Genomic DNA, 23,219 nt, shown 5'->3' on the forward strand with positions numbered 1-23,219 from the left:
ATGTCAGTAAGATCTGTCTCCGGGCTATCAGAGAGGCAAAGGCCAGAGTGTCGGCCTGTCTCACCACCCCCTGGACTCCCAGGCCTTTTGACACCCCGATTATCGCCACCTCTGGACTCTGGACCACCTCCGTCCCCAGCAACTCGGACATGACGTCCGCGAACCCCAGACAGAACCCCCTTCGTCTCGGACACGCCCAAACATGTGGACCCCTCCCAATCGATCAACTCCTTATAGACCTCGGACACCTTCCCCTATCCCGTCCCTCGACAACACCTTGTCTGGCAACCCCAGGGGCGGTAATCCAGGAAAAGACGGCACCTCTCTCCTCACCAAGACCTGCAGGTATCTAAAACCGTTCCCCCTGGGCATTCGTACTCTTCCTCCAGGTCCTCCAACTTTGCACATTTCCCCCCAATGAACAGATCGGCAAATCGTTTGATCCCTGCTCGCAGCCACCCCCAAAGCCTCGCATCCAACCCCCTGGCTCAAACATCTGGTTATTGCAGATCGGGGCCCACACCGAGGCTCCCTCCAGTCCCAAACCAGCCTCCACTGACCCACACCCTTTGGGCTGACATCACCACTGTGCCCACGGAGTACCTGGTTGGTGAGAACAAACTCGCTCCCCGACATGGTGCCGCCTCCATCCGACCCCATGCCGGCCCCTCCCTCACCACCCATTTCCTAACCAAAGCGATCCTCGCCGCCCAATAGTAATTCATCATGTTCGGCAGTGCGTGTCCCCCCCCCCTCCGATCCAGGAAAGCCCTCCTGACCCGCGGATCTCACCCCCTCCCCACACACAAACCCAGAGATCAGCGCATCGAACTTCTGAAAAAAAACGACGTAGGGCCGAAGATTGGGAGGGTCTGGAACACGAACAGAGACATAGGCGGCACGGTAATTTTGACGGTCTGTCTGCACCCTCCCCGCCAGCGGCAGCGGCAACACATCCCACTTCTTAAAATCCACTTCTGTCTGCTCCACCAGCCCGGCCAACACCTTCACCAATAACTTGGCGTCAACGTTCAGTAACGATATTGGGCGGCACAGCCTGCTCTGCTCCGGATAATTGTCTTTCTTGAATGTCAGGGAGATGGAAGCCAGCGACCCTCTGTAAGGGGGCGTTTCCCCCCCCCTCTCCCTCGCCTCATTATCCACCCTCACCAGCAGTGGCCCCAGGCCCACCCCATACCTCTTATGGAGCTGCTCTGGGAACCCGTCCGGCCCTGGGGCCTTCCCTGCCTGCATCGCCCCTACACCGTCTATCACCTCCCTTGGGGTCCTCAGTCCCTGAACCAGCTCCTCCTCTACTGTGGGAAACTGCAGCCCGTCCAAAACCGCCACATCCCCCCCCCCCCCACCCCCGGACAGGGGCTCAGACTCGTATAACCTTCTGTAACACGCCTCAAACACGCCAACCCTCTCCGGCTCCATCACCACCTTATCCCTCACTCTGCCAATCTCCCTCGCCAACTCCTGCTCCCTCAGCAGGCGGGCCAGTATTCCACTCGCCTTCTCCCCGTACTCATACACTGCCCCACTAGCCCTCCATAACTGCCCCACCGCCTTCCATGTGGTCACCAACCCAAACTCCATCAGGAGCTTCTGCCTCTCCTTCAACAGTCCACCCTCAGAATCTCGCCCACCAGCCTTGCCATCTGCACGTGCTCTGCTTTTCTCCCTGTGCGCCTGAATTGAAATGAACTCCCCCCCCCGCTAACCACTGCATTGATTACCTCCCACAACGTGGCGGCAGTGGCCTCCCCCATGCCATTGAGCTCTATGTACCCCCCGAATGGCGGCCCTCACCCACTCACACACCCCCTCATCCACCAGCAACCCACCTCCAGCCTCCACTGCGGGCGCTGCCTCCTCCTGGCCACGCACAAATCCACCCACTTGGGACTCGACCGGTCCAAGCTTGGTTCTGTAACCGTATTAAACCTCCCCCCCCCCCCCCCCCCCCCCCCCCCCCCCCCCCCCCCTCCGCCCCGCGCCCCCGCCTCCAATAATCAACCAGTGCGAGTCCAGGTCAGGAATCTTCCTTAATACCGGCCTCATAAAATCTGCATCATCACGATTTGGGGTGTAGATGTTTACCAGAACCACGGGCATCCCCTCCAATGGGTTAGGTTAGGTGGATTGGCCATGATAAATTGCCCTTAGTGTCCAAAATTGCCCTTAGTGTTGGGTGGGGTTTCTGGGTTATAGGGATAGGGTGGATGTGTTGAACTTGGGTAGGTTGCTCTTTCCAAGAGCTGTTGCAGACTCGATGGGCCAAATGGCCTCCTTCTGCACTGTAAATTCTATGATCTAATTTAACGTTCCACTCACCATCACATATCACCCCCCCCCCCGGATTGGCCACTACATACCCCACCTTGAACGGCACCCGCTTATTCACTAACACCACCAACCCCCTCGTCGTCATGTGTAGCCCCGAGTGGAACACCTGCCCCACCCATTCTCCAACCTCGTCTGGTCCCCTAGCTTCAAATGCATCTCCTGCAAAAAGGCCACGTCCGCCCTGCAGACTCCTCAGGTGGGCGAACACACGCGGCCATCTGAGCGGCCCATTCAGCCCCCTCACGTCCCACGTGGCCATCTTGGTTGGGAGGCTGCCCTCCCCTGTCGATCAGCCATATGCCTTGTTGAGCCAGCCCCCGGCCCATGTCACGTGACCCACCAAGCCCACCCTCGGATGTCCACTGCCATTGATCCCTTTCCAACTGCGCAACACCTACCACACCCTTGTCAGGAATCTCCCCCCCCCCCCCCATACCTGCCTTCGGCAACCCCCCGCTTCACTCCCATTAACTAGCCCACCCAGCCAGCATGGTAGCCCCCCGCCCAAGGCCAGCGAGCTGCCTACCTCCACCAGGCCCCCCCCCCCCCGCCCACAACCATGCATCCCTAAAGAGTAACTAAAGGTGCCTTCACCCTCAATGTCCCCCCACCAAAAAAACCTGCCTCCCCAACAACCCACCATCAAAAACTTTAAAGAACACACAGACATCCAGCAGCCCTTTCCTCCCTGACCCACTCTTTGTCCGTGGATCCGTCCGCCAGCCACATCAGAGGAGTAAAACCTTCCCCCTGGCACCTCCTGCACCTCCTGCTCTCAAATACGTCACCCGTCAGGCGGGGAAAAGACCAAAAGAAATCCGCGGGAGCCACCAAATGTGCGACTGCTCGCCCCATGGCCACCACCGGGAGTCCATGGTGTCTTCGTTCATGTGTGTGCAAGGTTCCCTGGCAGCTGTCACAACTCCTTCAGGGGCAGGAGTTCCCAGCTCTCTCATCAATCTCAGCCACAAATGCAGATCGGTGACGGGCTTCCAGGGGAGAAGGACTAACGTTCAAAAATGTGGAAAATGACCCCCATCCAGGGAGAGCGTAACAACAACAACAGCCATGTCATTACCAGCAGCACCATTGGGCAGGTACTCGGCATTTAAAATAGGACCCCTGTTAAAGAGGGAGTCTCTCTGTCAGGGACCCCGGTTAAAGAGGGAGTCTCTCCGTCAGAGACCCCGGTTAAAGAGGGAGTCTCTCTGTCAGGGACCCCGGTTAAAGAGGGAGTCTCTCCGTCATGGACCCCGGTTAAAGAGGGAGTCTCTCCGTCAGAGACCCCGGTTAAAGAGGGAGTCTCTCCGTCAGGGACCCCGGTTAAAGAGGGAGTCTCTCCGTCAGGTACCCCGGTTAAAGAGGGAGTCTCCCCGTCAGAGACCCCGGTTAAAGAGGGAGTCTCTCCGTCAGGGACCCCGGTTAAAGATGGAGTCTCTCCGTCAGGGACCCCGGTTAAAGAGGGCGTCTCTCCGTCAGGGACCCCTGTTAAAGAGGGCGTCTCTCCGTCAGGGACCCCGGTTAAAGAGGGAGTCTCTCCGTCAGAGACCCCGGTTAAAGAGGAAGTCTCTCCGTCAGAGACCCCGGTTAAAGAGGGAGCCTCTCCGTCAGGTACCCCGGTTAAAGAGGGAGTCTCTCCGTCAGAGACCCCGGTTAAAGAGGGAGTCTCTCCGTCAGGGACCCCGGTTAAAGAGGGAGTCTCTCCGTCAGGGACCCCGGTTAAAGATGGAGTCTCTCCGTCAGGGACCCCGGTTAAAGAGGGAGACTCTCCGTCAGGGACCCTCCATCATTCAGGTGGTGCTCTGCAATATGCCCCAGCAAGGGTATCAAGAATAGCAGTGGTGTGCTTCACGCTGCATGACACAGGTAGCAAGCTGTGCTCCGTAACCACTGACAACCCGACTGGATTCCAACCTCTTAGTCACGCTGTTATACCGTGACAGTGTGCAGATGTGAGGAGCCTGGTCGAGGGTCAACAGTGCAGACGCATCCTGATAGATGGCTGACAGGGAGCAAGTAGATGGGATAATGCCCATGGCACTGTTCATCTGTCAGGTGCCCACTGAGTCTAGGCAGTGACTGAATTGTATCATTTATCAGGTAGGCCTGGCAATGTAATGCCATCTCCATGGCTGTGTGCCGTGAATCCACTCCAGCCTTTCTGTCGTTCAGTTGAGTACACGTTGATTAGGCTGGAACGATGACAATTCTCCCACAGGGAAAGCCTATGATTGGTTATCTGTTTCAGGCTCAGCTAACAGTTGGACAACGTTTGCAGCTTTGACACTCACTAGACAAGGCAGTGACATCTCCTCCAAGGTTTCGGGTCTTCACCAGTGATGATGTAGCTCTCAAATGTCACAGAGAGTGTATGGAGTGTGCATTGATCCGGGAAAGGGGGAGCAGTTGGTGGTCTATAGACGGAAGGGAAAATGCTGGAAAATCTCAGAAAGTCTGGCAGCATCTGTAGGGAGAGAAAAGAGCTAACGTTTCGAGTCCGATGACTTTGTCAAAGCTGGTGGTCTATAGATGTCTCCATGTGCACTCTGACCTCCTCCTTTACATCGGGGTTTCTAGTTTCCCCTACAACTGAACACCCCCCCCCCCCCCACCCCCACCCCCACCACCCTATTTAGGTTAAAGCCCTTTCTACAGCCCCAGTTACACAGATTCACTGGGACACTGTTAAAGAGGAAGCCTCTCTGTCAGAGACCCCGGTCAAAGAGGGCGTCTCTCCATCAGAGACCCCGGTTAAAGAGGGAGCCTCTCCGTCAGGGACCCCGGTCAAAGAGGGAGTCTCTCCGTCAGGGACCCCGGTTAAAGAGGGCGTCTCTCCGTCAGGGACCCCGGTTAAAGAGGGAGTCTCTCCGTCAGGGACCCCGGTTAAAGAGGGAGCCTCTCCGTCAGAGACCCCGGTTAAAGAGGGCGTCTCTCCGTCAGGGACCCCGGTTAAAGAGGGAGCCTCTCCGTCAGAGACCCCGGTTAAAGATGGAGTCTCTCCGTCAGGGACCCCGGTTAAAGAGGGAGTCTCTCCATCAGGGACCCCGGTTAAAGAGGGAGTCTCTCCGTCAGAGACCCCGGTTAAAGAGGGAGTCTCTCCGTCAGAGACCCCGGTTAAAGAGGGAGTCTCTCTGTCAGGGACCCCGGTTAAAGAGGGAGTCTCTCCGTCAGAGACCCCGGTTAAAGAGGGAGTCTCTCCGTCAGAGACCCCGGTTAAAGAGGGCGTCTCTCCGTCAGAGACCCCGGTGGTTAAAGAAGGCGTCTCTCTGTCAGGTCTCCTGTTAAAGAGGGAATTTCTCCATCAGAAACACTATTGAAGAAGGAGTCTTTCCCAGTGTTTTGTGTATGTGAGTCTGGAATGGGTTATAATTGTATTCTCCCTCTTTCTGTCTTCCCATTTCTGGATTCAGCTGTTCCGTGTTTCTTTTGGAGCAGAACAATACAGAACTTGTCGCAAAAGTGTTCGACGGGGGATTCGTAGCTGATGAGGTAAGGCTCTGATTGGCGATGGCTGAGTTACCAGCCATCCACTGGCCAATAGCAAGGCTGTGGCATTGGGGGGGCTGGTAGCGATGAGGGAGTGGGAGCAGGATGATCATCTCCATCAATGTGTTAAACCTCGGACAGGCACAAGGTTATTCCCAGGATAAGGAGAGAGGTAAATATACTGATACTGGGTGGGCCCTTGACAATGACCCCTGACCCCTACAATAGTTGGGTTGTGGGATGAAAATGGCGGAGTTCAGGTGGCAAAGTGACAAACCGTGCCTCCCAATTCCAAACTCAGTAACTGTGTTCAGCACAGAAAATGCTGGAAAATCTCAGCAAGTCTGGCGGCATCTGTGGGGGGGGGGGGGGAGAGAGCTAACGTTTCGAGTCCAGATGACTTTGCCAAAGAGTCACCCAGACTCGAAACGTTTGCTTCCTTCTCCACAGAGGCTGCTGAGATTGCCCAGAATTTTCCGTCTCAGATTCCACCATCTAAGGTAATTTGCTTTTACCTTAAAATTAGAGTTGGGCCATTCAGAGTGTGTGTGTCTGTGTGTGGGTGGGTGTGTGTGTGTGTGGGTGTGTGGGTGTGTGTGTGGGTGTGTGTGTGCATGTGTGTGTGTCTGTGTGGGTGTGTGTGTGTGGGTGTGTGTGTGCATGCGTGTGGGTGTGTGTGTGTGTGTGGTGAGTGTGTGTGGGTGGGTGTGTGTGTGGGTGTGTGTGTCTGGGTGTGTGTGTGTGTGTATGGGTGTTTGTGTGTGTGTGTGTGTGGGTGTGTGTGTTTGTGTGGGTGTGTGTGTGTGTGGGTGTGTGTGTGTGTGGGGTGTGTGGGTGGGTGTGTGAGCGTGGGTGTTTGTGTGGGTGTGTGTGTGTTTGTGTGGGTATGTGTGTGGGTGGGTGTGTGTGTGTGTGGGGTGTGTGTGTGTGGGTGTGTGAGTGTGGGTGTTTGTGTGGGTGTGTGTGTGTGTTTGTGTGGGTATGTGTGTGGGTGGGTGTGTGTGTGTGTGGGTGTGTGAGTGTGGGTGTTTGTGTGGGTGTGTGTGATTGTGTGGGTGTGTGTGTGGGTGGGTGTGTGGGTGTGTGTGTGGAAGTGTGTCTGGGTGTCTGTGTGGGTGGGTGTGTGTATGTGTGGGTGTGGGTGGGGGGGGGGGGGGGGGTGATGTCAGGAATCACTTGCTCTCCCAAAGGGGAGTGGGAATCTGGAACCCTCGCTTCCATAAAGCTTCAGGAATACCCTCCTTGCTCTCGGGGTCTTCCGCACCCACACGGACCCCAGAATACTCTTATTAACCCTCCTAAAGAAAGCCTTCGGAATCAAGATGGGGAGACACTGGAAGAGAAACAAAAACCTTGGGAGCACCGTCATCTTAACCGACTGGACCCTGCCCGCCAAGGAGAGTGGCAACACATCCCACCTCCTGAACCCCTCCTCCATCTGTTCCACCAGCCTGGAAAAGCTTAGCCTATGTAGGGCCCCCCAGCTCCTGGCTATCTGGACGCCAAGACATCTAAAGCTTCTCTCCGCCCTCTTCAATGGGGGTTCCCCTATCTCCCTCTCCTGGTCCCCCGGGTGCAGGACAAACAGCTCACTCTTCCCCACGTTGAGCTTATAGCCCGAAAAATCCCCAAACTCCCCAAGTATCCTCAACACCTCTGGCATCCCCCCTGCCAGATCCGCGATGTACACAGTAAATCATTCGCGTACAGCGGCAACCGGTGCTCCCCCCCCCCCCCCCCCCGCCCCCGGCACAATCCCCCTCCAGTTCTTCGAATCCCTCAGCGCCATGGCCAGGGGTTCAATCGCTAACGCGAAGAGCTGGGGAGACAAGGGACAGCCGAAAGTCCTCCAACTTCCTCCCATTCGTCACCACGCTCGCTACCAGGGCACTATACAGCAGCCTCACCCAGCTAATGAATCCCTCACCAAACCCAAATCTCCTCAACACCTCCCACAGGTAGCTCCACTCCACCCTATCGAAGTCTTTCTCCGCATCAAATCGATGCTGCTATTTCCGCCTCCCCATCCGCCGACGACATCATTATGACATTAAGAAGCCGTCGCACATTAACATTCAGCTGCCTCCCCTTCACAAACCCCGTTTGCTCCTCATGGATAACCAGCGGGAACACATCTTCCGCCCTCCTGGAAGTATCTTAGCCAACAACTTTGCATCCACGTTGAGGACCGAGATCAGCCTGTAAGACCCACACTGGAGGGGGTCCTTATCCCGCTTCAGAACCAGTGAAATTATTGCTCTAGACATCGGTGGGGGCAAAGCCCCCCCCTCCCCCTCGCCTCATTCAGTGTCCTCACTAACAACGGGCCCAGCAGGTCTGAGAATGTCTTATAAAACTCCACCGGGAACCCGTCAGGTCCCGGTGCTTTCCCTGTCTGCATACTCCCCACCGCCTCCCATCAGCTCCTCCAACTCGATTGGGGTCCCCAGACCCTCCACCCGCTCCTCCTCCACTCTAGGGAACTCCAGCTTATCCAGAAAGTGGTCCATCCCGCCCACCTCCCTAGGGGGCACCGACCGGTACAGCTCCTCGTAGAAGGACCTGAACACCCCATTAATGTCCCTAGCACTCCGCACCAGGTTCCCTCCTGTATCTGTGACTCCCCCTATCTCTCTCGCTGCCTCCCGCTTCCGGAGCTGGTGGGCCAGCATCCGACTTGCCTTCTCCCCATGCTCATATACTGCCCCCTGCGCCCCCCTCCACTGTGCCTCCGCCTTCTGGGTGGTCAATATATCAAACTCCGCTTGGAGACGACGACGCTTCCTCAAAAGCCCCTCCTCCGGGACATCCGCATACCTCCTGTCCACCCTTACCATTTCTCCAAAGCCGATGTTTTAACCGCTCCGCTCCTGGTCCAGTCCAACCACCGGCAGATAAGCGCAGTGGATGTGTTCCCACACCGGGAAAGGTCCAGCCAGCACCGCTACGGACCCTCAAAAGAGCCCAAAAGAGCGAAAATAGCGGGAGCCACCGAACGTGCGGCTTAGCTCCGCATCACCACAACCGGAAGTCATGGCTAAGTTGGTTTTTAAACTCACTTAACCGTGTGAGATTGAATCCCGCTCATTGTGCACAAGACATTCACCAGGTGCAACGGGCAACGGGATACCCGGGAGAGGACACTCCCGGGATCTACTGCCCGATTCCAGGGGGATGCTCGGTAAATCGCCCCAATATCTTTCTTTAAATAAAGGGACCAAAATTGCTCACAATACTCCAGATTGTGGTGTCACCAGTACCTTGGACAGTTGCAGCAAGACGACCAATGAACCGGAACAGCAGACCGCGAGATCTGCGGTGCAGCAACTGAAGAGGAACGAGCCGAATTGGATCCCTCCGGAAGGCCGCTGCCCGAGACTCGACATGTATGCTCAAGCCGTCAGGAGTCACGTCAATGCCAGATTCATCAGTCGCATTCACAAGGCAGCCCCGAACGTCACCCAAGCACAACACAACGCCATCCGCGCTCCCAAGACCAACCGCAACATCGTCATCAAACCAGCAGACAAAGGAGGGGCCACCGTCATACTGAATAGAATGGACTACTGCAAAGACGTATACCGACAACTCAACAACCAGGAACACTACAGACAGTTACCCGCAGATCCAACCAAGGAACGCATTCGCCAACTCAACAGACTGATCAAGACCTTGGATCCAGACCTTCAGAGCACCCTACGTGCTCTCATCCCACGTAATCCCCGCATTGGAGATCTCTACTGCCTCCCGAAAATACACAAGGCCAACACACCAGGCCGTCCTATCGTTTCAGGCAATGGGACCCTGGGCGAAATTCTCCGACCCCCTGCAGGGTCGGAGAATCACCCGGGGCCGCCGAAAATCCCGCCCCCGCCGTGGCAGAAATTCTCCGCCACCCGGGAATTGGCGGGGGAGGGAAACACCACCCGCCGATCGGCGAGCCCCCTGCGGCGATTCTCCGGCCCGCAATGGCCCGAAGTCCTGTCGCTGGGAGGCCTCTCCCGCCGTTGTGGTTTGAACCACCTCTGGTGGCGGCGGGATTGGCGGCGCGAGCGGGCCCCCGGGGTCCTGGGGGGGTGCGGGGCGATCGGACCCCGGGGGGTGCCCCCACGGTGGCCAGGCCCACGATCGGAGCCCACCGATCGGCAGGCGGGCGGGCCTGTGCCATGGGGGCACTCTTTTTCTTCTGCCGCCACCACGGCCTCCACCATGACGGAGGCAGAAGAGAATCCCCCAGCCCGCATGCGCCGTTGGTGACGTCAGCGGCTGCTGACACACCGGCGCATGCGCAAACTGGCGAAGGCCTTTCGGCCAGCCCCGGCGCCGGCCGGCGGGCATCAAAGGCCGCTGGAACCGGTTTGGGCGCCAGTCGGCGTGGTGCCAACCGCTCCGGCGCTGGCCTAGCCCCTCAATGTGAGGGCTTGGCCCCTAAAGGTGCGGAGAATTCCGCACCTTTGGGGAGGCCCAACGCCGAAGTGGTTGGCGCCACTCCGCTATGCCGGGACCCTCGCCCCGCCGGGTAGGGGAGAATCCCGCCCCCTGTGTGAGAACCTCTCTGGCCACATCGAGGGCATCTTGAAACCCATCGTACAAGGTACACCCAGCTTCTGTCGCGACACGACGGACTTCCTACAGAAACTCAGCACCCATGGACCAGTTGAACCAGGAACATTCCTCATCACAATGGATGTCTCGGCACTCTACACCAGCATCCCCCATGATGACGGCATTGCTGCAACAGCCTCAGTCCTCAACACCGACAACTGCCAATCTCCAGACGCAATTCTGCAACTCATCCGCTTCATTCTAGATCACAACGTCTTCACCTTCGACAACAAATTATTCATCCAGATGCACGGAACAGCCATGGGGACCAAATGCGCACCTCAATATGCCAACATCTTCATGCACAAGTTTGAACAAGACTTCCTCACTGCACAGGACCTTCAACCGATGTTATACACCAGATACATCGATGACATTTTTTTCCTTTGGACCCACAGCGAAGAATCACTGAAACGACTACATGATGAGATCAATAAGTTCCATCCCACCATCAGACTCACCATGGACTATTCTCCAAATTCTGTTGCATTCTTGGACACACTCATCTCCATCAAGGACGGTCACCTCAGCACTTCGCTTTACCGCAAGCCCACAGATAACCTCACGATGCTCCACTTCTCCAGCTTCCACCCTAAACACATTAAAGAAGCCATCCCCTATGGACAAGCCCTCCGTGTACACAGGATCTGCTCAGACAAGGAGGGGCGTAACAGACATCTACAGATGCTGGAAGATGCCCTCGTACGAACGGGATATGGCGCTCGGCGCATTGATCGACAGTTCCAATGCGCCACAGCAAAAAACCGCACCGACCTCCTCAGAAGATAAACATGGGACAAACTTCACCCTCTTCTTGTGAAGCACTGCCTTCATCCGATTGAAACCAGCCCTTCTCTTCGCCACCTCCGCACTCCAATCCTGATAAATCCGGATCTCTGCATTCTCCCACTTGCTGCTCCTCTCCTTCGCCCATCTCAACACACTCACGGTCAACGAAGCGGTGAAAATGGACCAGCACCGCCCTAGGCAGAGTACCCTTCGTCGTCCAGTACTTTCCTGGGGCGGAGAAACTACGACATCTTCTTCGCAGCCTTCAACACATCATCAATGAAGATGAACATCTTGCCAAGGTCATCCCCACACCCCCACTACTGGCCTTCAAACAACCGCGCAACCTCAAACAAACCATTGTTTGCAGCAAATTACCCAGCCTTCAGAACAGCAACACCACACAACCCTGCCAGGGCAATCTCCGCAAGACATGCCAGATTATTGACATGGATACCACCATTACACGTGGTAACACCACCCACCAGGTACGCGGCACATACTCGTGCGACTCGACCAATGTGTCTACCTCATACGCTGCAGGAAAGGATGTCCCGAAGCGTGGTACGTTGGCGAGACCATGCAGACACTGCGACAACGAATGAACGGGCATCGTGCGACAATCACCAGGCAGGACTGTTCCCTTCCAGTTGGGGAACACTTCAGCAGTCAAGGGCATTCAGCCTCTGATCTCCGGGTAAGCGTTCTCCAAGGCAGCCTTCAGGACGCACGACAACGCAGAATTGCCGAGCAAAAACTTATAGCCAAGTTCCGCACACATGAGTGCGGTCTCAACCGGGACCTGGGATTCATGTCGCATTACATCCACCCCCCACCATCTGGCCTGGACTTGCAAAATCCTACCAACTGTCCTGGCTAGAGACAATTCACACCTCTTTAACCTGGGGTTACCCCTATCTCTGGGTCTGTAAAGATTTGATTACCCGCAAATGCTCGCATTCCAAGCATTGTCTGGCATCTCTGACTTTGTCTATATAAATGTTTCTGGAACATACCTCTCCATTCACCTGAGGAAGGAGCAGTGCTCCGAAAGCTAGTGTTTGAAACAAACCTGTTGGACTTTAACTTGGTGTTGTAAGACTTCTTACTGTGCCGGCCAATGAAGGAAAGCATGCCGTGTGCCTTCTTGACTACCTTCTCCACCTGTGTTGCCCCTTTCAGTGACCTGTGGACCTGTACACCCAGATCTCTGACGGTCAATAGTCTTAAGAGTTCTGCCATTTACTGTGTACTTCCGACCTGTATTAGACCTTCCACATTTGTCCGGATTAAACTCCATCTGCCATCTCTCTGCCCAAGTCTCCAAACAATCTAAATCCTGCTGTATCCTCTGACAGTCCTCATCGCTATCTGCAATTCCACCAACCTTTGTGTCGTCTGCAAACTTACTAATCAGACCAGTTACATTTTCCGTCAAGTCATTTATATCCACTACAAACAGCAGAGGTCCCAGCACTGATCCCTGAGGAACACCACTGGTCACAGCCCTCCAATCAGAAAAGTACCCTTCCACTGCTACCCTATGTCTTCTGTGACCTAGCCAGTTCTGTATCCATCTTGCCAGCTCACCCCTGATCCCGTGTGACTTCACCTTCTGTACCAGACTGTCATCAGGGACCTTCTCAAAGGCCTCACTGAAGTCCATATAGACAACATCCACTGCCCTACCCTCATCAATCACCTTCGTCGTTCCTCAAAAAACTCTGTCAAGTTAGTGATGCACGACCTCCCCTTTACAAAACTGTGCTGCCTCTCGCTAATCAGTCCCGTGTGTTTCCAAATGGGAGTAAATTCTGTCCCGAAGAATCCTCTCCAATAATTTTCCTGCCACTGACGTAAGGCTGACCGGCCCTTAATTACCTGGATTATCCTTGCTACCCTTCCCAAACAAGGGAACAACATTAGCTATTCTCCAGTCCTCTGGGACCTCACCTGTAGCCAGTGAGGGTACAAAGATTCCTGTCAATGCCCCAGCAATTTCCTCCCTCAATATTCTACGGTAGATCCCATCAGGCCCTGGGGACTTATCTACCTTGATGCTTTTCAAGACGCCCAACACCTCCTCCTTTTTGATATCACCGTGATGTAGACTATCTACACACCCTTAGCTGGACTCATCCAAGTCTTTCTCTTTGGTGAATGCTGATGCAAAGTACTCATTTACTACCTGACCCATTTCCTCTGCCTCCACTCATAGATTCCCTTCTCTGGCCTTGAGTGGGCCAACCCTTTCCCTGGCTCCCCTCTTGCTCTTTATCTGTGGTTGAGACTTCCTCAGAAAAACTCTCTTAAATTAATCAGACATGATTTCCCTTTCATGAAAGGGTTGTGAATATTTGGAATTCTCTATCGCAGAGGGTGGGAGAGGCAGATCTTTGGTCTCTCAGGGAATTAAGAGGTGTGGAGAGTGGGTGGGAAGGTGGAGTTGAAGTCCAAGATCACTCATGATAGTATTGAATGGCAGAGTGGGCTCAGTAGACCATGTGGCCCATTTCTGCTCCCATTTCTTATGTCATTGTGTTCTTTCCCTCCACCCCTCCATCTCTTCCTGCATTCCCTCCCTCCTTTACGCCCCTCCTTCCTTCCTCTCCCCTCCCTCTTTCACTCCCCTCCCACCCTCCCCTCCTCCTCCCACTTCCCTCCCTCTGTATCGCCAGGCCTTAACCTTCCTCCCTGCCTCTCCCTCCTTCCCACCATCGGGCCAGTGTAACGAGCATTCTCTGCCTGTGCCTCCCTAGTCCGCTGAGTTCCGGATGCCAGCTGACCAGGGGATCGCAGGCCACGTGGCGACGACGGGAAAAATCCTCAACATCAAAGACGCCTACTCGCACCCACTATTCTACCGGGCGATGGACGACAGTACGGGCTTCCGGACCAGGAACATCCTGTGCTTCCCCATCATTGACGACGGCAACCGTGAGTACCGAGCAAGATCCCACCATTGCTCCATCTCCCCATGTTCCCAACACACAAGAGAAATCTCAGGGATAGAGGGAAAGGTCTGTCCCTGTCACAGGAAGGGGCAAAGATTTGGAAAGTCGGGTGTGTCATTTTGTTTCGTACTCTTTTGAAAACAGATAGATGTGAATGGTATCAGAGGAATAAGACTTTCTCAATAGGGATATAGAGTACAAGGGCAAGGAAGGTTATGGGCCAAGTGCTGGGAAGTGGGATGAGTGCAGGTTTTATTGTCGATGGGGAAAAGGGCCTCTTCTGCTCTGTATGACTCGATGATACTAGGTTGTGTTAAATCTGGATAAAACATTGGTTCATCCTCTGTTGGAATGGGCGGGATTCTGCGACCCCCCGACATGTCTGAGAATCGCCGGGGGGGGGGGGCATCGTGAATCCCGCCCTGCCCCTGGCCGCACCGACGCCGGCTGCTGAATTCTCCAGCGCTGTTTTTATGGCGGGCGGGGGCGGGGATTACGTTGTGCCAGTCGGGGGACGTTGGCAGTGCCCCCCCCCCGGCGATTCTCCGGGTCCCGATGGGCCGAGCGGACGTCCGTTTTCGGCCGGTCCCACCGGCGTGAAATACAAAAGGTCCACACCGGTGGGACCTGGCTCTGAGGGGGGTCGCGGGGGATCGGGCCCCCACGGTGGCCTGGCCCGCGATCGGGGCCCACTGATCTGCGGGCGGGCCTGTGCCATGGGGGCACTCTTTCCCTCCGCGCCGGCCTCTGTAGGGCGCCGCCATGGCCGACGCGGAGAAGAAACCCCCTGTGCATGCGCAGGGAACACGCAAGCGGGAAAAGATTGCAAGCACAACTGGGAGACTAGTAACAGCAGGAATGAACTTTAGAACATAGAACATAGAACAGTACAGCACAGAACAGGCCCTTCGGCCCTCAATGTTGTGCCGAGCCATGATCACCCCACTTAAACCCACGTAACCCACATACCCGTAACCCAACAATCCCCCCATTAACCTTACACTACGGGCAATTTAGCATGGCCAATCCACCTAACCCGCACATCTTTGGACTGTGGGAGGAAACCGGAGCACCCGGAGGAAACCCACGCACACACGGGGAGGACGTGCAGACTCCACACAGACAGTGACCCAGCCGGGAATCGAACCTGGGACCCTGGAGCTGTGAAGCATTGATGCTAACCACCATGCTACCGTGAGGCACGAAGTGCACGGGAAGGACGGTAGCGCAAGTGAATAGCACTGTGGCTTCACGGCGCCAGGGTCCCAGGTTCGATTCCCGGCTTGGGTCTCTGTCTGTGCGGAGTCTGCACGTTCTCCCCGTGTCTGCGTGGGTTTCCTCCGGGTGCTCCGGTTTCCTCCCATAGTCCAAAGACATGCAGGTTAGATGGATTGGCCGTGATAAATTGCCCTTAGTGTCCAAAAACAGGTTAGGAGGGGTTATTGGGTTACGGGGATAGGGTGGAAGTCAGGGCTTAAGCGGGTCGGTGCAGACCCGATGGGCCGAATGGCCTCCTTCTGCACTGTATGTTCTATGAAAATGAGCACTTGCAAAACCAAAGTGATGCACACCTCAAAATCACCAAGAAATATTAATGGAGGGTGAAGAACTGGAATAGGGTAAGGCACATCTCAAGAGGAAAGGAACGAGTAAGAGACGCTATGGAGGAGAGACTGGGTAAGGACAGCAATGTCCCGAGTGAACCGGATGGAGCTTTACGACAATTGACAATGGCTTCATATTCATCATTAGGCTTTTGATTCCAGATTTTTATTGAATTAATGTTTCATTATCAGCCACGGTGGGATTCAATGCTGGGTCCTCCCAGAACACTCTCCTGGATCTCTGGCTTGCTAGCCAGGGACAGTACCACAGCGCCATTGCCACACTGCTGTGTTTCTAACTGTTACAATATTGCAGCAGCCGAGGGCAGTAGTTGGAGCTAAGGTCAGTTTGTGGGATGGATTTTAGGGGCAGCGCGGCCTCATCCCAAAACACTCGGGTTTTCCTCACGTTCAGATTCTAATTTATCTCCGCTTCCCTGTTTTCCCACAGACATTGTCGGAGTGGCTGAGCTGTGTAACAAGATAAACGGACCCTGGTTCACAAAGTTTGATGAAGATTTGGCCCTGGCTTTCTCCATCTACTGTGGGATCAGCATTTCCCATGTGAGTACTGGGAGCAATGCCCATTGTGCCAGTGACATCGAAACCGCAACCCCCCCCCGCCCTCCCCACAGACCCCCCAAGCCCCCTCCCATGCCCCAAACAGCAAGTCATTGTCAGCATTAAGCAACAGATTTAGACATAAAGGGATGTCAGGAAAAGAGAGTGGCTGGATTTGGGGTGAGGAGAGGGAAGCGTTGGCACAGGCGATTGGGATGTCAGACTGGGGTAGTGGGATATCGGACTTGGGGAGTGGGATATCGGACTGGGGGTGTGGGATATCGGACTGGGGGTGTGGGATGTCAGACTGGGGTAGTGGGATATCGGACTGGGGGAGTGGGATATCGGACTGGGGATGTGGGATATCGGACTGGGGGAGTGGGATATCGGACTGGGGGTGTGGGATATTGGACTGGCGGAGTGGGGTATCGGACTGGCGGAGTGGGGTATCAGACTGGGGGAGTGGGGTATCAGACTGGGGGTGTGGGATATCGGACTGGAGGTGTAGGATATCGGACTGGGGGAGTGGGATATCGGACTGGGGGAGTGGGATATCGGACTGGGGGAGTGGGATATCGGACTGGGGGAGTGGGATATCGGACTGGGGGAGTGGGCTATGGGACTGGGGGAGTGGGCTATGGGACTGGGGGAATGGATATCGGACTGGAGGAGTGGGATATCGGACTGGGGGAGTGGGATATGGGACTGGGGGAGTGGGATATGGGACTGGGGGAGTGGGATATCGGACTGTGGGAGTGGGATATCGGACAGGGGGAGTGGGATATGGGACTGGGGGAGTGGGATATGGGACTGGGGGAGTGGGATATCAGACTGGGGAGTGGTATATAGGACTCGGGGAGTGGGATATGGGACTGGGGGAGTGGGATATCAGACTGGGGTAGTGGGATATTGGACTGGGGGAATGGGATATCAGACTGGGGGAGTGGGATATGGGACTGGGGGAGTGGGATATCAGACTGGGGGAGTGGGATATCGGACTGGGGGAGTGGGATATCGGATTGGGGGAGTGGGATATCGGACTGGGGGAGTGGGCTATGGGACTGGGGGAGTGGGCTATGGGACTGGGGGAATGGATATCGGACTGGAGGAGTGGGATATCGGACTGGGGGAGTGGGATATGGGACTGGGGGAGTGGGATATGGGACTGGGGGAGTGGGATATCGGACTGGGGGAGTGGGATATCAGACTGGGGGAGTGGGATATCGGACTGGGGGAGTGGTATATAGGACTCGGGGAGTGGGATATGGGACTGAGGGAGTGGGATATGGGACTGGGGGAGTGGTATATCGGACTGGGGGAGTGGCATATCAGACTGGGGGAGTGGGATATCAGACTGGGGGAGTGGGATATCAGACTGGGGGAGTGGGATATCGGACTGGGGGAGTGGGATATCAGACTGAGGGAGTGGGATATCAGACTGGGGGAGTGGGATATCGGACTGGGGGAGTGGGATATCGGACTGGGGGAGTGGGATATCGGATTGGTGGAGTGCGATATCGGACTGGGGGAGTGGGATATCAGACAGGGGAGTGGGATATCGGACTGGGGGAGTGGGATATTGGACTGGGGGAAGTGGGATATTGGACTTTGGAAGTGGGATATTGGACTGAGGAAGTGGGATATTGGATCGGGGAAGTGGAATATTTGGATCGGGGAAGTGGGATATTGGACTGGGGAAGTGGGATATTGGACTGGGAGAGTGGGATATTGGATCGGGGAAGTGGGATATTGGACTGGGGAAGTGGGATATCGGACTGGGGAAGTGGGATATTGGACTGGGGAAGTGGGATATTGGATCGGGGAAGTGGGATATTGGACTGGGAAGTGGGATATTGGATCAGGGAAGTGGGATATTGGACTGGGAAGTTGGATATTGGATCGGGGAAGTGGGATTTTGGATCGGGGAAGTGGGATATTGGACTGGGGAAGTGGGATATTGGACTGGGGAAGTGGGATATTGGACTGGGGAAGTGGGATATTGGACTGGGGAAGTGGGATTTTGGACTAGGAAGTGGGATATTGGATCGGGGAAGTGGGATTTTGGATCGGGGAAGTGGGATATTGGACTGGGGAAGTGGGATATTGGACTGGGGAAGTGGGATATTGGACTGAGAGAGTGGGATTTTGGACTGGGGGAAGTGGGATTTCGGACTGGGGGAGTGGGATATTGGACTGGGAGAGTCTGGTATTAGACTGTGAAACTTGAATGTTAAACTGGAATGCTAGAGGAGCAGAGGTAATAAGTTCATGCCTGTACAAAATGCTTATTGCAACTTCATACTGGCAACCTCTCATCAGTGGCAAATACAAACTTCTAAGGGCCCCCTACCTTTGGTAATCTACAGAGTACGAGAGGCAACATTAAGCTAGTCTGATACTATTATCATTGCCTGATATTGCAATGGGACATGAACACATTTCTCGAACCTGTTCCCCTGGACTACACAATTTTCTTCATTTCTGCACTGCACTGTTCCAATATCCCAACCTCCCAGTTCATGTCAGACTCCCCCTGTCCGATATCCCACTCCCCCTGTCCGATATCCCACTCCCACAGTCCGATATCCCACTCTCCCAGTCCCATATCCCACTCCCCCAGTCCGATATCCCACTCCCACAGTCCGATATCCCACTCTCCAGTCCGATATCCCACTCCCACAGTCCGATATCCCATACCCCCAGTCCGATATCCCATACCCCCAGTCCGATATCCCACTCTCCCAGTCCGATATCCCACTCCCACAGTCCGATATCCCACTCCCTCTGTCCGATATCCCACTCCCCCAGTCCGATATCGCACTCCCCCTGTCCGATATCCCACTCCCACAGTCCGATATCCCTCTCTCCCAGTCCCATATCCCACTCCCCCTGTCCGATATCCCACTCCCACAGTCCGATATCCCACTCTCCCAGTCCCATATCCCACTCCCCCAGTCCCATATCCCACTCCCACAGTCCGATATCCCACTCTCCAGTCCGATATCCCACTCCCCCTGTCCGATATCCCACTCCCCCTGTCCGATATCCCACTCCCACAGTCCCATATCCCACTCTCCCAGTCCCATATCCCACTCCCCCTGTCCGATATCCCACTCCCCCTGTCCGATATCCCACTCACACAGTCCGATATCCCATACCCCCAGTCCGATATCCCTCTCCCCCAGTCCGATATCCCACTCTCCCAGTCCGATATCCCACTCCCACAGTCCGATATCCCTCTCTCCCAGTCCCATATCCCACTCCCCCTGTCCGATATCCCACTCCCACAGTCCGATATCCCACTCTCCCAGTCCCATATCCCACTCCCCCAGTCCCATATCCCACTCCCACAGTCCGATATCCCACTCTCCAGTCCGATATCCCACTCCCCCTGTCCGATATCCCACTCCCCCTGTCCGATATCCCACTCCCACAGTCCCATATCCCACTCTCCCAGTCCCATATCCCACTCCCCCTGTCCGATATCCCACTCCCCCTGTCCGATATCCCACTCACACAGTCCGATATCCCATACCCCCAGTCCGATATCCCTCTCCCCCAGTCCGATATCCCACTCTCCCAGTCCGATATCCCACTCCCACAGTCCGATATCCCACTCCCCCTGTCCGATATCGCACTCCCCCTGTCCGATATCCCACTCCCCCTGTCCGATATCCCACTCCCCCTGTCCGATATCCCACTCCCCCTGTCCGATATCCCACTCCCCCTGTCCGATATCCCACTCTCCCAGTCCCATATCCCACTCCCCCAGTCCCATATCCCACTTCCACAGTCCGATATCCCATAGCCCCAGTCCGATATCCCACTCCCCCAGTCCGATATCCCACTCCCACAGTCCGATATCCCATACACCCAGTCCGATATCCCACTCCCCCAGTCCGATATCCCACTCCCCCAGTCCGATATCCCACTCCCCCAGTCCGATATCCCACTCCCCAGTCCGATATCCCACTCCCACAATCCGATATCCCATAGCCCCAGTCCGATATCCCACTCCCCCAGTCCGATATCCCACTCCCCCAGTCCGATATCCCACTCCCCCAGTCCCATATCCCACTCCCCCAGTCCCATATCCCACTCCCCAGTCCCATATCCCACTCCCTCTGTCCGATATCCCACTCCCCCAGTCCGATATCCCACTCCCCCAGTCCGATATCCCACTCCCCCAGTCCGAAATCCCACTCCCCCAGTCCGATATCCCACTCCCCCAGTCCGATTTCCCACTCCCTCAGTCCCATATCCCACTCCCCCAGTCCCATATCCCACTCCCCCTGTCCGATATCCCACTCCCCCTGTCCGATATCCCACTCCTTCAGTCCGATATCCCACTCCCCCAGTCCGATATCCCACTCCCACAGTCCGATATCCCACTCTCCCAATCCCATATCCCACTCCCCCAGTCCGATATCCCACTCCCCCTGTCCGATATCCCACTCCCCCTGTCCGATATCCCACTCCCCAGTCCGATATCCCACTCCCACAGTCCGATATCCCACTCCCCAGTCCGATATCCCACTCCCCCAGTCCGATATTCCACTCTCCAGTCCGATATCGCACTCCCCCTGTCCGATATCCCACTCCCCCTGTCCGATATCCCACTCCCCCAGTCCGATATCCCACTCCCCTAGCCCGATATATCCCACTCCCCCAATCCGATATCCCACTCCCACAGTCCGATATCCCACTCCCCGAGTCTCATATACCACTCTCCCAGTCCGATATCCCACTCCCCGAGTCTCATATACCACTCCCCCAGTCCGATATCCCACTCCCCCAGTCCGATATATCCCACTCCCCCAATCCGATATCCCACTCTCCCAGTCCGATATCCCACTCCCCGAGTCTCATATACCACTCTCCCTGTCCGATATCCCACTCCCCCAGTCCAATATCCCACTACCCCAGTCCCATATCCCACTCCCCAGTCCGATATCGCACTCCCCCTGTCCGATATCCCACTCCTCCAGTCCGATATCCCACTCCCCCAGTCCGATATCCCACTCCCACAGTCCGATATCCCACTCTCCCAGTCCCATATCCCACTCCCCCAGTCCGATATCCCACTCCCCCAGTCCGATATCCCACCCCCACAGTCCGATATCCCATACCCCCAGTCCGATATCCCACTCCCCAGTCCGATATCCCACTCTCCCAGTCCGATATCCCACACTCCCAGTCTGATATCCCACTCCCCCTGTCCGATATCCCACTCCCCCAGTCCGATATCCCACTCCCCAGTCCGATATCCCACTCCCCCAATCCGATATCCCACTCCCCAGTCTGATATCCCACTCTCCCAGTCCGATATCCCACTCTCCCAGTCCGATATCCCACTCCCCCTGTCCGATATCCCACTCCCCCAGTCCGATATTCCACTCTCCAGTCTGATATCGCACTCCCCCTGTCCGATATTCCACTCCTCCAGTCCGATATCCCACTCCCCCTGTCCGATATCCCACTCCCCCAGTCCGATATCCCACTCCCCCAGTCCGATATATCCCACTCCCCCAATCCGATATCCCACTCCCCCAGTCCGATATCCCCCTTCCCCAGTCTGATATCCCACTCCCCCAGTCCGATATCCCACTCTCCCAGTCCGATATCCCACTCCCCCAGTCTGATATCCCACTCCCCCAGTCCATAATCCATATCCATTCCGATATCCCACTCCCCCAGTCCCATATCCCACTCCCCAGTCCGATATCCCCCTTCCCCAGTCTGATATCCCACTCCCCCAGTCCGATATCCCACTCTCCCAGTCTGATATCCCATTCCCCCAGTCCATAATCCATATCCAGTCTGATATCCCACTCCCCCTGTTCGATACTCCAATCTCTAGTCCGATATCCCATTCCGCAGTCTGATGTCCCATTCCCCAGTCCAATATATCACTCTCCCAGTCTTAAATCCCAATCCCCCTGTCCTATCCTGCATCCCAGCCTGATATCCCTCTCTTCCAGTCTATATCTCCCCTGCAGTCCAATATCCTGCACCCCAGTCTGATATCGCACGACCCAGTCATATCCCACATCCGAGTTATATCCCACCCCCCAGTCTGATATCCCACTCCCCCAGTTCCCATCCCACTCCCGCAGTCTGATATCCAACTCTCCATGTTCGATATCCCACTCCCCTGTCCCACATCACACTCCCCTGTACCATATACCACTCCCCACTTCCAGGTCACACTCGCCACGTCCATATCAAACTCCACACATCAAACTCCCCATTTCCATATCCCAGATCCCAGTCACATATCCCACTCCCCAAGTCTGATATCCCACTCCCCCAGTCCCATAACCCTCTTCCCCAGTCCCGTAACCCACTTCCCCAGTCCCATATCTCTCTCCCCAGTCCGATATCCCACTCCCCCAGTCCGATATCCCACTCCCCCAGTTACATATCTCACTCCCCAGTCCAATATCCCACTCCCCCAGTCCGATATCCCACTCCCCCATTCCGATATCCCACTCCCCCAGTCTGATATCCCATTCCTCCAGTCCGATATACCACTCCCCCAGTCCGATATCCCACTCCTCCAATCCCATATCCCACTCCTCCAGTCCCATATCCCACTCCCCCAGTCCGATATCACACCATTCCGGCCTGATATGTTACTCCCCCAGTCCCATTTCCCACTCCCCCAGTCCCATTTCCCACTCCCCCAGTCCCATATTCCACTCCCCCAGTCCGATATCCCACTCCCCCAGTCCTATTTCCCACTCCCGCAGTCCCATATCCCACTCCTCCAGTCCGATATCCCACTCCCCCAGTCTGATATCCCATTCCTCCAGTCCGATATCCCACTCCCCCAGTCCGATATCCCACTCCTCCGGTCCCATATCCC

At 55.7% G+C, this 23,219-nt stretch overlaps 1 protein-coding gene across 5 annotated transcripts in view; it reads left to right on the forward strand.

Annotated features, from left to right (window-relative positions):
* LOC119977213 (cGMP-dependent 3',5'-cyclic phosphodiesterase) overlaps window positions 1-23,219 on the forward strand; it is a 440,646-nt gene that overhangs the window by 354,793 nt on the left and 62,634 nt on the right. For all 5 annotated transcript variants that reach the window (XM_038817928.1, XM_038817926.1, XM_038817924.1 and 2 more), the window contains 3 exons: window positions 5,763-5,841; window positions 13,992-14,169; window positions 16,242-16,354. In XM_038817928.1, coding sequence (XP_038673856.1) covers window positions 5,763-5,841; window positions 13,992-14,169; window positions 16,242-16,354 — 370 coding nt within the window. The remainder of the gene's footprint in view (window positions 1-5,762; window positions 5,842-13,991; window positions 14,170-16,241; window positions 16,355-23,219) is intronic.

This window comes from Scyliorhinus canicula, chromosome 14 (genome assembly GCF_902713615.1).
Source record: "Scyliorhinus canicula chromosome 14, sScyCan1.1, whole genome shotgun sequence".
Classification (NCBI taxonomy): Eukaryota; Metazoa; Chordata; class Chondrichthyes; order Carcharhiniformes; family Scyliorhinidae; genus Scyliorhinus; species Scyliorhinus canicula.